At 40.1% G+C, this 16,648-nt stretch overlaps 1 protein-coding gene across 1 annotated transcript in view; it reads right to left on the bottom strand.

The window, feature by feature from the left end:
• Positions 1 to 16,648, bottom strand: part of NINL (ninein like) — a 239,084-nt gene that overhangs the window by 105,969 nt on the left and 116,467 nt on the right. The window contains exon 2 of the mRNA XM_029918717.1: positions 3,872 to 4,065. Within this exon, the coding sequence (XP_029774577.1) occupies positions 3,872 to 4,054 (183 nt within the window). The 5' untranslated portion in view covers positions 4,055 to 4,065. The remainder of the gene's footprint in view (positions 1 to 3,871; positions 4,066 to 16,648) is intronic.

Raw genomic sequence — 16,648 nt, 5'->3', positions numbered from 1 at the left:
AATATTACTTTGGCTATTCAGGGTTTTTTGTGGTTCCATATGAATTTTAAGATAGTTTGTTCTAGCTTTGAGAAGAATGATGGTGCAACTTTGATGGGGATTGCATTGGATGTGTAAATTGCTTTGGGTAATAATGACATTTTAACGATGTTTATTTTTCCAATCCATTTCTTGGTGTCTTCTTCAATTTCTTTGATAAGTCTTCTATGGAATGTTTTTCCATTTCTTGGTGTCTTCTTCAATTTCTTTGATAAGTCTTCTATGGTTTTCAGCATACAGGTCTTTTACATCTTTGGTTAGGTTTATTCCTAGGTATTTTATGTTTTTTCATGTAATTGTGAATGGGATCTGTTTCTTGCTTTCTCTTTCTGTTGCTTCATTTTTGGTGTGTAAGAATGCAACTGATCTCACTTTCAACTTTAAAATTATTTTCAGTAGTACTATGTCAAGAATTATTTTTCCAAGTATATGCACCTCTATGTTTATTGCTGCATTATTTATAATGGCAAAGATATGGAAACAGCCCAAGTGTCCATCAATAGATGGATGGATAGGGGCGCCTGGGTGGCTCAGTTGGTTGAGAGTCCGACTTTGGCTCAGGTCACGATCTCATGGTTTGTGGGTGTGAGCCCTGCATCAGGCTCTGTGCTGACAGCTAGCTCAGAACCTGGAGCCTGCTTCAGATTCTGTGCCTCCCTCTCTCTCTCTGACCCTCCCCTTCTTGCCATAAAAAATTTAAAAAATTTTAAAAATAGATGGATGGATAAGGAAAATATGGTATAGATAATAAAAAAGGAATGTTGCTCAGTCATAAGAAAAAATGAGATCTTGCCATCTGTGACAACATGGATGGATCCAGAGGGTATTATGCTAAGTGAAATAAGTCAACAGAAAGAAAATGCCATCTGATTTCACTTATGATTTAAAAATAGAACACAAAAAATAAAATAAATGAATGAACAAATACAAAGGCAGAAACAGACTATAAATACAGAAAACAAACTGATTGATGGTTGCCAGAGGAAAGGGTATTGTGAGGATTGGCAAAATGGATGAAAGGGAGTGGGAGATACAAGCATCCCATTAAGAAATGAATAAGTCATGAAAATAAAAGGAACAGCCTTCTAGGGAAGTACAGGGAATATAATCAATGATACTGCCATGGTGGTGTATGGTGGCAGATGGCAGGTACATTTGTGGTGAGCATAACATAACACATAGACTTGTCCAGTCTCTATGTTGTACAACTAAAACTAATGTAACATTGCATGTCAACACTATTTCAATTTAATACTTTTTTTTTTTTTTAGTAAAATCCTCTTTCTGCACAAGTTTAAAATACTCAACATAAGGTCCTCACCACTGATAAAGAAACAAGAGTACCTACCTAACAAAAAATGCACATGGAAATTCCCCACACTCCATGGGAATCAGGCCAGATTAATTTCTGGCTTGAAACCAGATCCTGATAAAGTTTCTTTCACAGGAAATAGAAATAAAAAATGAGCAAAACTCATTGCATTAAAAGATTACCCTGTTAGTTAATGCTGTTTATAATATTGTTCATTTTTATAACTGGGTTACTGTATCAATGACTAACCATTACATGATGTCATGTATTAGTTACTACAAGGAAACTGGGTATGTGATATTTGAACTAGAAAGTCAATCAATTCTCATGGATAAAGGATTTATCTTGATTTTCTTTAAAATATCCTGAAATCTCCACCATTTGATTTCTATAATGGAAAATGGTGATAACTATCTGGACATTTCTGGCTTGATACCAGCTTCTCCTAAAACCTCTACAGAATCCACCTAAATGCTGGCTGTGTGTGCTAGGCCCCGTCTGTGGGATGAAGCAGAGGAGCTGTAAAAGCTCTAAAAGCAGAAATAATCCACCATGACTATACTATCACAGAGGAGGTGGTATAAAGTGTGGGGTGGGGTAGAGGGAGACAAATGCAGGGCCCCTAGAAGCATGAGTTGGTGTGGACACTACTCTTGAAATGTTAGAGAGGGAAGGAGGGACAACTTCAGGTGAGACTCAAAAGCACGAATGGCAGCAGAAATCTTGACTGTAAGGGAGTGGAGTTGAGACAGAAAGAAAGATAGATGAATACACACAGAGCTTTGTCAAGAGACCATGTGCATCAGAAAAGGTTAGGCTCCTGGCAATGCCTGTGAGTGTCTGTGTCTCCTACTAACACACCTCCTCCTAGAAGTGTGAGGAGAAACATCCGCCTCCTGGAAGCAGTTACAACTCATAGGAAGTCTTTTACACGGTACAGGTGATATAGGAGAAACCAGAAATCTCAAACAACCAAGGTGATTTTTCTCTTAACTGATGTTCCAATACTAACCTTTTTTTCCCTACCATAATTTGATGTTTCCACCATTTCTGCACATACAAAGGATAAAGTGCAGAAGGCTCAGGAATTATGTGATTGTTCAATCAGCAAAATCTACCATATGAATATGAACTCAAAAGTTATTCTTTTGGCTTTGAATTTTCCAAACTGCCAAAAATAATTAAGAAACTCAGATCATCTATTTATGCTGCTTGAATAACCAGAGAGATTTTCACAAATGTGCCTTTTGCTCCCAAATACAATTCCAGGTGATATCAAGATACCTGATTCTTAAGTCCATAAAAAAAATTAGGAATAGAATGAAGAGAGACAGAGAAAGGGTATGGTCAGATTAGTTGAGGCAGAGCTCCCCAAGGGTGAGTAACAGTATCCTACTGACAAGCATTGGCAATATGGGGCAGTGGGTGTTTGGGGGAAGTAACAAGAGGTACATTTTGTCTGGACTCTCTCCCTAGCAGTGAGGAATTTTTCCTTGTTTTTCAGCATTTGTTTTTGTCCGAGAGCCAATTCAGGAAAATCTGCAGGCTAGGTTTTTTTTTTCTCATTCAAAATAAAAATGTTTTTATTGATTCCTCTAGAAAAAATGCTCTTCCTTCAAAGTTAAGATGACCAACGAGATAAAAGGCACCATTTTTAGCACTAAAACATTAACATCTGGACACATTTAAGAAGTAGGGACAAGGTGGGAGGTACTTTTAAGTGTTTCTGTCAGGAAAGTAAATTGTAGTCTAGATTCTAGATCACCATTCTAGATGACCTTGAACTTCCTAGCAAAAACAACTGAGTTCATACTTTCAATCTCGCCTAGATGAAAACACTGGACACCTCTGAACATACGTATCCTTTTGTTCTGCAACAGTGGTGTGCAGTTGCTTTGTCCAGCTGACATAATGAATTTCAAGCTGTGTAATTTTACTAAACAATCTGCCTTCAAGGTACTTTGAAGTTGCCTTTCTCTCAATGACCCAATGTGTCAGCTGCCCTCAGATCCTTGAGTTTTTGTGAACCAAATGCCACTTACCCATATTAACCTTCCACCTCACCCCCCACCCCTAATAAATCACTCAAACACCTTTCAGGAAAAACCAAACCAAACCTCTGGAAGTTATTATGCTTTAAAAAAAAATCTTAGGGGCACTTGGGTGGCTAAGTCGGGTGAGCATCCAACTTTGGCTCAGGTCATGTTCTCACAGTTCACGGGTTTGAGTCCCACATGGGGCTCACCTCTGTCGGTGCAGGGCCCACTTCAGATTCTCTGCCCCCCCCTCTCTCTGCCCCTCCCCCACTCATGCTCTCTCTCAAAAATTAATAAACATTAAAAAAAGTAACTTCAAGGAAATTCTTGCTACAATGTAAGAGTTCAGCAGAAGGAAAAGCAGCCTTCCAGTTCCTAATAACTCTCCTTTGGTGTATCTTTAGTCAACTGGTAGTTCTCAAATGCCTGCAGCTAATTATAATATTCTGTGCTTTTCCTCATGAGAATGAAGTCAAATACCCACCCTGGCAAAGTGGTCATTTCGAAGAAGTGTTTGCAGAAGAACGGGCAGCTCCTTTTCCAGATGAAGCTTAAGGCAGAGCTGGGTAAGCTCTTCCCGATCCAGAAAGCCTGTTCCTGTAGTGTCACAGCTGCTGTAGACTTCCTTGAGCTGTGAAACATAGTGGTTCTCTTCTTCTTCACCCATCCCATAGCAGGCTGGACACGCCAGGGGAAAAAAGGAAACAAGAGCACACTCTTATTGCCACACATCATACATTCTTTCACTGTTCCGATGAGCCCTGGTGGGGTGGCATCTAGGGTGCTCTCAGGCTTATGTGAGACCTTTGTAGGAGAGACCAGAAGCATGTAACTGGGGAACCAGTCCTTGTTCAAAAGAACCAGAATTTCTTTGCTCTGTAAGAAAATATATATTATAGAACAATCAGAAAAAAAAAGATATAAGTATAAAAGAGAGAACTAAAATCATCCCAAATTTCGCCACCTAAAAAAAACATTATTAATATTTTGACAAATATACATTCTAATTTTTCTCTCTATATATACAAATAATGGCATTTTTTCCTTACTGGTTGTTATAAAGACTATAAAGTAAAAATGTTACTAAATTTTACCAAGTGAAAGTATTTATAATAAAAAAATAGAAACTCCAGTAAAATATATAGAGGATGTTACTTAATCACAAAAGAAAAAATATTTGGTTAATAACCATCTAAAAATGTTCAAATTCAAACAAAGATACTATATGCCACTGTCAAATTATCAAGAATAAAAACTCCCAATGCTAACTGAGGCTATCATCAGAAGGGGCTCTCACATATTTCTAGAGAAAGTGACAACTAAATGTCTTCTGGAGTATACTTTGTATGCCAAGAAATTTTCAAATAATTGTATTATTTGACCTAGTCTTTTCACATACACAATATCTTACAGAAATTCCTTGTACTTCAGGATAGAGCTACAGACAAAAAGGTAAAAGAAAATAAAATGTCCAACAAAAGAAAATAGATTGCTAAGTTACAGCATAATTATATGGCAGAATATTCAGTAGGCTTAAAAAATACATTTGCGAAGAATATTTAACAGCATAGAAAGTGCAGTTGATAAAATATTAAGCCAGGATAAAAACTTTATAATAATAATAGCTAGCATATGTACTGGTCAGTTCACATACAATAATTCACATATGTCTAGAACAATTCTATCAAGAGGCTTCTGCAATTCTTGGGGGGAATTATAGTTTAAAAATACACCAAAATGGTAAGAGATGATTTTATGGTATTACACCTTTCCATTTTCTATTCCCTATATCTTTATATTTCCCAAAAAATTTTATAAAAAGTGAAAATCTTTATAACTAGAAAGATGTTCCTAAGCCATGTAAAACACTGAGGTCCTAAAGATACTAGGATGAACCATATGATACTGCCAACACCAAACTGTTCTGACCAATAACTATAGTGACTTTACATTGGTCAGAATATACAGACACAGTACTGTAGACAATTCTGAAAAGAAGAGATATGATAAGTAAACAAACATGGAAAACTGGTCAAGCTGATCAATCATCAAGCAATTCTATAAACATGAAACAATGAAGCAACATCTCTTACTAATAAGAAACAGCACAATAAATGCCAATTCTATAAAAATATAATTTTTAATGTCAATGGTATTTGCCCATGCATCATCCACGAGGGGTAGGAAGGTCTGCATCAGCACAAAAACTGTATGAAAGATTGAAATCTGTTCTTATCAATCTCCTTCTTCCTCCACAAAAAGTATCATCTTACTCAGGGAAACAGTAAAATCAGTGACATAAAAATGTTGACTTTGAGGGGCTTAGTCGGTTCGATGGCCAACTTCGGTTCAGGTCATGATCTCGCGGTTCATGGGTTAGAGCCCTGCATCAGGCTCTGTGCTGACAGCTCAGAGCCTGGAGCCTGCTTCTGATCTGTGTCTCTCTCTGCGCCTCCCCCACTCCTGCTCTGTCACTCTTTCACAAAATTAAATAAACATTAAAAAAAATTTTTTAAATTGAATAGAATCTCCATTGTGATCTTATAAGGTGAACCGCCTTCCCCAAGCTCCTGATTAAACACCTGCTGATCAGGTGTAAAGACGGCCAGCATCTCAGCCTCAGGTTTGATGCAGGAGTGAAAGGATAACATGACTGCTCTGTCCACTCATCAAATTATGCGAGCATTTCTGGAAAAGAACATGGGGAAGTGATGAAAGGACATGGATAGGTGGAGCCGTGAACACCCAGACAGCTCCATCCCAGACAGCTCTGACTGCAGAAACAACATGGAGAAACATAGATATGCTGTAAAAACATCTAGGATAAATCAGAAAACTAAGTAACATCAATCACACCCCTCATCCGAGGTCAGTCCCCTACCCAAGCAGGGAGTTCTGTCCTTTTGCAGACAACAGCCACCTGTGGTGAGCTGCATACAACTACTGACATTTGCCAATGATAAATTTTGATAAGCCAGAAGTAAACAGACAGGAGAACATAATGGTAAGAAAGTCAAGTGGCAATATTCAGTATGTGAAAGAGAGTCAAGGAATCAGGGTGAGGAGGGTGAACAGTGACTAGGGGATCCTGACTGCAGAACCTACCACACCCACACCTCCCCACCGCAGGCTCTCCCTGTTGCCCTGACTCCTAACAAGCCTCCACCGACCTGCTGTGCCTCCACAAATCATGAACATATCTATTGTGAAAAATCCTCCATTTTTTCTATTTTACTTTTAGTTGTAACCAATTCAAGCAATTAAAAGTATATGAAGGAAACAAACACAAAAACCAAAAAAGCAGCAAAACCTCACTCCCACAGATTAGCACTGCTTAGAGCATAGGCTTTCAAATTATTCTTAAGTCTACATGGTGGATGAAAGCACAGACCTATATATTATATAAATACATAACATACATAGATATGCATGTTTTTAAATAAGTGTAACACCACATGTGCTATTTCGCAACTTTTTTTTTAACTTTGAAGAGAGAGAGAGAGAGAGAGAGTGCATGAGTGGGGGAGAGGTACAGATGGGAGAGAGAGAGAGAGAGAGAGAGAGAGAGAGAGAGAGAGAGGAAAGAATGAATGAGTTATCTCATTCAGGCTCCAGGCTCAGCTCAGGGGCTGACTCAGGGTTTAGTCCCATGACACTGGGATTATAATCTCAGCTGAAACCAAGAGTCAGACACTCAACCAACAACTGAGCCACCCAGGCACCCCTATTTTACAACTTTTAAAAAATATAGGATATTTGAAAGATATTTCCATGTCTTCTTCATTTAAAAAAAAAATGACTATACACTATATCTAAGGATTGTCTTAGAGATGCAAGGCATCTCCAGGGTTTTTTCTTACAAAACCTCCCTCGCCAAACACCCCAGGAGGCCTCTTCAGGAGTACTGAAGGGGCAAACCAAACCGTGTCCTGCAGAGTTGTGCCCTTGGTGGGTGCAAGAGTGTTCCTGGAGAAGGTGGGCTTGGCTGTTTTCCCAAGGGCTGTGCAAGAAAAGAAGAAATATCTTCCTCTCCCAGCCATAAACAAGTCCTGCATCATCACCATCCTGGGGGACCAGGCACTCCCTCCACCACAGGTTATTTTTGTTGCCACAGGGACTTAAGTTCCCTGTTGAGATGCAGCTTTCCCTTTCTACACTGTCTCAAACTGAGGCACCATGGATGCCCATGGAGGTGCAGTCTGTGTGCAGAGGGCCCACTGTGGCAAGTCTCGCCTGGTGAGAAGGGGGCCCACGGCCTGCCACAAACCAAAGTCTTTCTGAAATAAGGAGAGGCACAAAGAAATAAGTACTGAGACTACAGGCACAAGAGAAGCAACAAGACTTAAAAAGAAGAGTAATGGCTCCTTCCTCATTTCCCATAAGAACTGTGTTCACAGCTCATCTTCAAATGTCACCAGGCCGCACCAAGTCTGGGGCTGCCTCTGGAGGCCCAGGCCGCTCCTACCTCATTTCCTCTGGGACCACAGAATCACATTTTTGAGGTCTGGCTGGGATTTCCAGGAAACAGAAGGAACTCCCCATCTGACTTAACGAGACCACAGAAGGAACAGGCCAGCAGGGCCCTGGTTTTGGAGAGAGCAGCTCTTTGAACAGCCCCTGGTCCCACAGGACCTAGTATAGCATCCCCCACGGGCCCGTTTTCATTGGCTCACAGCAGAACATTCAGTGTACCCAAAATGAGTCTATTGAGGCAAGACTGCAAAGGAATCCTGACCTCGGTAAAATGCAAACAGATTCAGGTTCTGAAAACAGATTTAGCCTCCTCATAAGAGGCTGAGTGCCTGAAGCACATTTCAGGTAAGTATAACAGCCACCCCTGTCTACAGGGAGGCAGGTCAGAACACCCAGCACTCCTTCTAGGGTCTCCCCCTAGACTTTATGATAAAGTCTCTAGAGAACCACTTCTGAGAGGCCACATGTTTTCCTGAGAGGGGACACCCATCAGTAACAGGGTATACAGTCAGTGAGCGCAAAGCAGATCTTGGGGGGTGAGAGGAAAATCAAGAAAAGGTAAATGGGAAACAAGCCAAATCCTTAGGCCATCAGGTTGCCATCTAATGACCCAAGACTAAAAAGGTATGACTGGCACAGTCCTCCCAAGCTCCTTACCCCACCTGCCCTCTTGGCCACAAGGCTTACAGGCACTCAGAAAGGGCTCTGGTTGGGGCGCCTGGGTGGCTCAGTCGGCTAAGCCTCCGACTTCGGCTCAGGTCAAATCTCACGTTCGTGGGTTCAAGCCCCGCGTCAGGCTCTGTGCTGACAGCTAGCTCAGAGCCTGGAGCCTGCTTCCGGTTCTGTGTCTCCTCTCTCTGCCCCTCCCCCTCTCATGCTCTGTCTCTCTCTGTATCAAAAATAAATAAAACATGAAAAAAAAATTAAAAAAAAAAGAAAAAAAAAAAGAAAGGGCTCTGGCTATGCTTCCTCCAATCCCAAAGCCGACCTCAGTGCAGGTCTGTGGTGCACCTTATCAAAGGTCTCAAACGCCAGAGATGTTTTGGGTTTGCATTTTTATGCTGTACATTCTATAATGAGCCCAGAGCAATACACGATGCTGCAATTCAGTTATTTCAAAGGGAAGGTCACCAGCATTATGGGCCCACTTAATCTCAGAGCTGCTACATCTCAGACATCCCCAGGATAGGTCAGGTCTAGGCTAGGGTAGGGTAGCAGCACACTCTAGGGCATTCACCTAGGAGAGGCGGGCAGGTAAGCTCAAGAACCTTTCCAATACCTGCACTGTCAAAAAGGAGATATCCAGAAAATCAAAGGTGATTAACTAGTTGTTACTTAACCTTCTAATTTCTGTATAAGTCTAATTACATGAAACAGAAGTTGGTGTTTCGATTTTTTTACTTTGCTTTTCTGTTTGGAGTGTCATTGTAACTACTGTATTGTAAATGATGGAAAATAATTGCATATGTTAAAAAAATATGGAACTTTATAAAGTAAAAAAAAAAAAAAATAAAATAAAATTTCATAAAAAAAAAGAAAATCAAGGGCAGAAAACCCTCATATGCTCCCACATCACACTGACCACATGGAGTACTCTTTTATGCATTTTCTACTTCTCTGTCTCCCATATATGGGTAATGAATAGACACATAGTCTGATTGGGTGGTCTCAGGTACAGGGTTGTGAGGGATGTCAAATACACACATAGCCAGTTGCCTTCCCTTATCTTGAGCTTTTTTCTTACCATATTCCTTAGGGAGAGGACTCTACCACAGGATCCGAGGCTGGGGTTATTTGAGCAAAAGACACCCTGACTCGAGACACTGGTGACTGGCTTACATTTATGTGAGCTCTGGCTCACTGTAACTACAATATCAACAAATATGAACGCATCACCATCCACAACAGGAGTAAAAAGCAGGCAGGCTGGTGTGGCTTTCTCTCGTGTCCTCTAAGTGGGATGACTGCTATGATTGCTAGCTAAGGGAACTTTGGGTTTTCATCTTCTGAGAAAAACAAGCTAAACCCTGTGGAGTATCCCCACCCCATGTGTGCTCTTGCCTTATGACATCCTGAAAAGATCTCATTCCAGCAGAGCTGGTGACCCGCCCCCCCACAAAAACAGCAGTTTGAGTACCTACTGCTGCTGATTTCCTGATCACAGAGACCTACCTCTTGTAAAAATGCTACAAGGCATACTTTTATTTTTCCCACAAAACTATTTACATCAAAATTTGATTTCCAAGTTCCCTTACTGCGTCCAAGCTTCCTCTGGATGTGGACTTGGTGTATCAGTAAACAGCACACAGGGTGTCTCCACAGAATGGTCATGTTCCTTGGCCCATCTACCTGTGGCTGACCAAGTGGATGGCCACAGTCCTGGGGCAGGATAGGGTACTGCAGGCTCACACACAACAGGGTGGTGAAGCACATCAGCTGGCTCCTGCACAATCCCTTCACACTTGTTTTCAATATTTGATCATACAGTATGAGCTTTGCCTTTTGGTGTCTGGTAGGTACTTAATACAAGTTATCAAAATGAACACTGAAATGGATTGGGTTGGGGTCAATTCCCTTAAGAGAAGGCTGAAGCCCCAGAATCAGAACCTCTGAGCCTCCAAGCGTCTGATTTCCCTTGAAACTCTGCTGTCTGCACACAAACAAGGTCAACTACAACAGCCAAGGTAATTAGAGAGGGCCAAGGATTCTGTGTGAACTTTGAAGCATCAGAATCGTTCTGACCCATGCAGATGGCCCTAAATACCCCAAGACATTGCCAACACAGTCATCACAACTAAAGTGACCCAGTGCCCTTTCCTTGTACTCGTTGCGAGGCTGCAGGACTCCCAAGCAGTTCAACTCGGGGCAAGTCCCAGGTTCTGTCAAACTAAAATACTTCCTTTGCTGGGCTGCTGAGGGGACAGTTACAGAAAATGCCAAGTGCTAGGGGCACCTGGGTGGCTCAGTCAGTTGAGCATCAGACTCTTATTTCGGCTCAGGTCATGATCCCAGGGCTGTGGGATCAAGCCTTCCGTTGGGCTCCACGCTGAGTGTGGAGCCTGCTTGAGATCTATCTCTCTATCCTCTGCCGGCTCTCTTCCCTGCTCATGCACTCTCTCTCTAAAATAAAAAACAAAAGATAATGCCAGGTGCTAGATACCCAGGCAACTTATCCTTCATGTTCATTATAATACCACCACTAACAGCATGAAATTACTGTTCCCACACATAGGTTCCCAGGTGCCTAGTTTTCATGCTGCTCAAATCCTATTTGTAGAATTGCCTCACTGCACACTCCCTCTTCTTCTGTCCTCTCCCTCCCCAGAAAGCCATCAACCTAAATTACAGAACACTGAGAAATGACCTTAACCCCATCCCTCCACGCAGGAGGACCCTACAGCACCTTAGCTGTGGGGAGTCTTCTGTTTATAGTCCCCAAGGCCTATGTGTGAGGGCAGAGGCCAGAACACCCCTAATCCTTCCACAAACCCACAGGAAGGAAGAAAGAAACACAGGGAGAGCCTTCTCTGCACCTCAGGCAGGGCCTGGCCTGGTCCCACAGTGACCCAACTGTAGCACTGCCAACCCGGCCTTCCCCTGCTTGCCCCCAGGCTTAGTCACCTCTGAAAAGCACAGGCCTCACAGTAGAGTGGTAGTTACAAATAATAAACACTCCCCAGGGTTGAATGGGTTCTTCAGTTTTCTCTACATCCAAACTGAATTAATCTCCCATGCATTACACATATGCATAATATGTTTCCACAGCAAAACCACCTAAAAACCTGGCCCCATTCAGTAGCTGACTGCAGAACTGGGGACAATATTCCAGTTAAAGAGGAACACTTGATTTCTCGAGGTTTTATAATTTTGAAATTGGAATCAGTAGAATGTCAATTATTCTAATGCTATAAAGTCTAATTTAAAATTGCATAAATTTTACTACCAGGTGAAACAAAACCCTGTTTTCACCTCCAGGAGAAAAACCTGTCCCCAAACAAAGTGGATATTGGTCCTGAGACAGATACTGTAGGCCGGCAATCTGTATGACAATGCAGCCCTCTGGAGGCTAACAAAGCAAGGTGTTGGTTCGCACTTAATTGACACACAATGATGAAGGAATTTAATTGGTGCTCTGAGAAACTTCTTGAGTATTGAGGAGAGAAAAGAGAAAGGTGGTCTCTCAGAAGCAGCTAGGGTGTTTGGTCTTTGAGGGCCTAGAGTACTGTATTGCAAAGGGTAAATAATTCCAAACAAGGCCTTCGGTAAAAAGCTGCTCACCTAGAATAAGGTGAGCCATTCTAGATGGATTCATTCTTTATCTGGAAAAATGCTACAATCCTGATAAAATATTAAAGGCTGTCCTTGAGTTCCAGTGGAGCAGACCTCAGTGCCATTTTAAATATCCTTCCAGTTTTTAATCAACCTTCATACTTTGGAAGTTCTAAGTTTTTGGGATTAATATCAGCAATAACTGTTTTCATGGGTTTTTCTTGTCTTTCAAAATTTATATGCATATTTACTTTGCCTAGATGGGTCCTAAATATCTCAGCAATAAGGCTTGAGCAGCTATCACTTTTATCAAAGGGATTTTCCAGTCCCAACAATATAAAAATAAGCTGATACTTCATTTAATAGGCAATTACTAAAATATGTGATTTATCTACAAGTAGATAGACTAAAAATTTTAAGGATATCAAATTCCATAACTGTCCTAATACATACATTTTTCTGGAGTCTCCTAAAGAAGACATTGTGGCACACAGTGATGGTAGACCTCAGTGTCAATCTCCAGTTTTGCTATGGACACTTTCTCACTCTGTGACCTTGAACAAGTTATTTCACCTCTCTGTGCTTCAGTACCTAATTAGGAGACTGTGAGAATTAGTAGTTAAGCTTGTTACCGCGTCAATACTGAGACCAGTATATATATATTCAGTATAACACTGGCATCTCCTCTAGCACACAGGCACGTGTGCCTGGGGCAGCATGCACACCTACAATATCTACAAACCAGATAGGTGTCCACAGCTTTCAAAATAAATTATATACAGAAAATCATGTAAATTCCTATTACATGACAATATATGTAAATAAAGATTTTTTATTTTTAATGAAACTATATGTAAAATTATACATATTAAAGAATATAACATGATGATATGATACACATATACAGTGAAATAATTATCACAAGCTAATTAACATACTTTCTCCTCAGAGTTACCATCTTTTGTGTGTGTGATATGAGAGCCCCTAAAATCTACTCTCTTAGCAAATTTCCACTATTCAAAACAGGATTATTACAGCTACAGTCACCATGGTATACATTAGGTTTCCAGACCTACTCATCTTATATAACAAGTTTGTACCCTTTGAGCAGTATCTTCCCAGTTCCAAAGATCTTTATAGCCACAAGTACTTTTATTTGTGCCAGGACTACAGCTACAGACCCCAAATTTATATGTCTACCCATGTGGTTATAAACTATCTAAACAATATACACACATGAAGTTATCCACATATCATTCTATGCACCTAAAATGAGCTTATCTTGTGTTATCCAGTGAGACCTAATGCAATCACATGTGTCCTTAGACACAGGCAGAGAAGTTTTGAAAGAGAAGAGGAGGCAATGTGACCACAGACGCAGAAACTGAGGTGATGCAATCATAAACCATGGACTGCCTAGAGCAACCAGAAGCTAAAAGAGGAAGGTCAGATTCTGTCCTAGGATCTGCAGACAGAGTGACCCTGTCAACATCCCTTGGACTTCTGGCCTCCATAAGGATAGGAGAATAAATTTCTGTTGTACAGTTCCTAGTCATTTGTTACAGCAGCCCTAGGAAACTAATACAACATCCCATGTCTTTTTCTTTTTTAATTTTTCTTAACGTTTCTTTTTGAGAGGGAGAGAGAGAGAGACAGCAAGCAGAGGAGGGACAGAGAGAGAGGGAGACAAGAATCTGAAGCAGGCTCCAGGCTCCAACCTGTCAGCACAGAGCCCGACATGGGACTTGAACTCACAAACTGCAATATCATGACCTGAGCCAAAATCAGATGCTCAACCGACTGAGCCACCCAGGTGCCCCACAACATTCCATGTCTTAATATTGTTAAGATGGCAATACTCCCTAAACTGGGCTACAGATTCAATGCCACTCCTATCAAAATTCCAGCTAGCTTCTCTAAAGAAAACAGATCTTAAAAAGTTCATATGGAAATAAAAGGGACCCAGAATAGCCAAAACAATCTTAGAAAAGAATGAAAAAGGTGGGGGACTCTCACTTCCCAATTCCAAAACTTACCACAAAGGTACAGTAGCCAAGATGGTATGGTTCTGGCATATAAACAGACAAGCAGACCAATGGAATAATATTTAGATTCTGGAAATAAAATCTCACATGTACAGTAAATTGACTTCAACAAAGAAGCCAAAGTAATTCAGTGGGAAAAGATATGTCTTTTCTTCATATGATCCTGAGACAACCGGATAGCCACATACAAAACAATCAAGTGAAACCTCTACCTCATATACAAAAAATAACCCTAAATGGATCAAAGACCCAAATGTAAGAGCTAAAACTATAAAATGCTTAGAGAATACATAGGAGTAAATCTTCTAAATAAGTAAATGACATTTATGTAGACAATGTTCTACCTTTAATTAGAAAGAACACCAAAAGCACAAGTAACCAAAGGAAAATAAAAAAGACAAACTGGACTTTACCAAAATTAAAATTTGTTGTACTGCAAAGGACATGATCATAAAACGAAGAGACAGACAGAAAATATTTACAGATTTTGTACCTGAAAAGGGACTTGGGCTTAGAATAAATAAAGAATTCTTACTGCTCTATAATAAAAGCACAAATAACCCAATTTAAAAATGGGCAAAATTTCTGAATAGATATTTCTCCAAAGGAGACACAAATGACCAAAGATGCTCAACCTGTTTAGCCATCAGAGAAATGCAGATCAAGACCACAATGAGATAGCACTTAGAGTATCTAGGCTGACTGTAACAAACAAGATATGTAATAACAAATGAAGGAGACATAATGCCAATGGCATGATTTATGAAAGAAATAATTGATCAGTTGGACTTTATTAAAGTAAATAACTTCTGCTCCACAAAGGACACCATTAAAGGAAAGAAAAAACAAGCCACAGAGTGGGAGAAAACATTTGCTGAAGACATGTCTGATACCCTTGTTATCCAAAATATACAAAGAACTCTTAAAACTCAACAATACAGATTTTAAGATAGCTTGTTCTAGCTTTGAGAAGAATGATGGTGCAACTTTGATAGGGATTGCATTGGATGTGTAAATTGCTTTGGGTAATAATGACATTTTAACAATGTTTATTCTTCCAATCCATGAGTACTGAATGTTTTTCCATTTCCTTGTGTCTTCTTCAATTTCTTTCATAAGTCTTCTATAGTTTTCAGCATACAGGTCTTTTACATCTTTGGTTAGGTTTATTCCTAGGTATTTTGTTTTTTCATGCAATTGTGAATGAGATCTGTTTCTTCCTTTCTCTTTCTGTTGCTTCATTTTTGGTGTATAAGAATGCAACTGATTTCAGTACATTGACTTTGTACGCTGCAACTTTACTGAATCCATGGATCAGTTTTCGAAGGCTTCTGGTAGAGTCTATCGGGTTTTCTATGTAAAGTATCATGTCGTCTGTAAAAAGGGAAAGTTTGACTTCTTCTTTGTCGATTCTGATGCCTTTTATTTCCTTTTGTTTGCTGATTGCTGATGCTAGGACTTCCGGCACTATGTTAAACAACAGTGGTGAGAGTGGACATCTCTGTCATGTCCCTGATTTCAGGGGGAAAGCTCTCAGTTTTTCCCCATTGAAGATAACAATGGCTGTGGGCTTTTTGTAAATGGCTTTTATGATGTTTAAATAAGTTCCTTCTATCCCAAATTTCTCAAGGGTTTTTATTAAGAGATGTTGTATTTTGTCAAATGCTTTTTCAGCATCTATCGACAAGATCATATTATTTTTTCTTTTGTTTTGTTGATGTGGTGTATCACATTAATGGATTTGCGAATATTGAACCAGCCTTGTAACCCAGGAATAAATCCCACTTGATCATAATGGATAATACTTTTTATATGCTGTTGAATTCGATTTGCTAGTATCTTGTAGAGTATTTTTGCATCTGTATTCATTAAGGATATTGGCCTTTTTGTGTTGGATCTGCCTGGCTTAAGAATGAAAGTGATATGTGCTTCATAGAATGAGTCTGGTAGTCTTCCTTCCATTTCTATTTTTTGGAATAGATTGAGAAGGATCGGTGTTAACTTTGCTTTAACCCCGAATAGCCAAAGTAATATTGAAGAAGAAAACCAAAATGGGAGGCATCACAATCCCAGACTTTAGCCTCTACTACAAAGCTGTCATCATCAAGACAGTATGGTTTTGGCACAAAAACAGACACATGGACCAATGGAATAGAATAGAGAACCCAGAACTGGACCCACAAGTATATGGCCAATTAATCTTTGACAAAGCAAGAAAGAGTGTCCAATGGAAAAAAGACAGCCTCTTCAACAGGTGGTGTTGGGAGAGTTGGACAGCAACATGTAGAAAAATGAAATTAGACCACTTTCTGACACCATTCACAAAAATAAACTCAAACTGGATAAAGGATCTGAATGTGAAACAGGAAACCATAAAAACCCTTGAGGAAAAAGCAGGAAATAGCTTCCTAGACCTCAATCGCAACAATTTCTTCCTCGACACATCCCCAGAGGCCAGGGAATCAAGAACAAAA

The sequence above is a fragment of the Suricata suricatta genome, chromosome 12, assembly GCF_006229205.1.
Source record: "Suricata suricatta isolate VVHF042 chromosome 12, meerkat_22Aug2017_6uvM2_HiC, whole genome shotgun sequence".
Classification (NCBI taxonomy): Eukaryota; Metazoa; Chordata; class Mammalia; order Carnivora; family Herpestidae; genus Suricata; species Suricata suricatta.
This window is presented reverse-complemented; position numbering and strand designations above follow the sequence as displayed.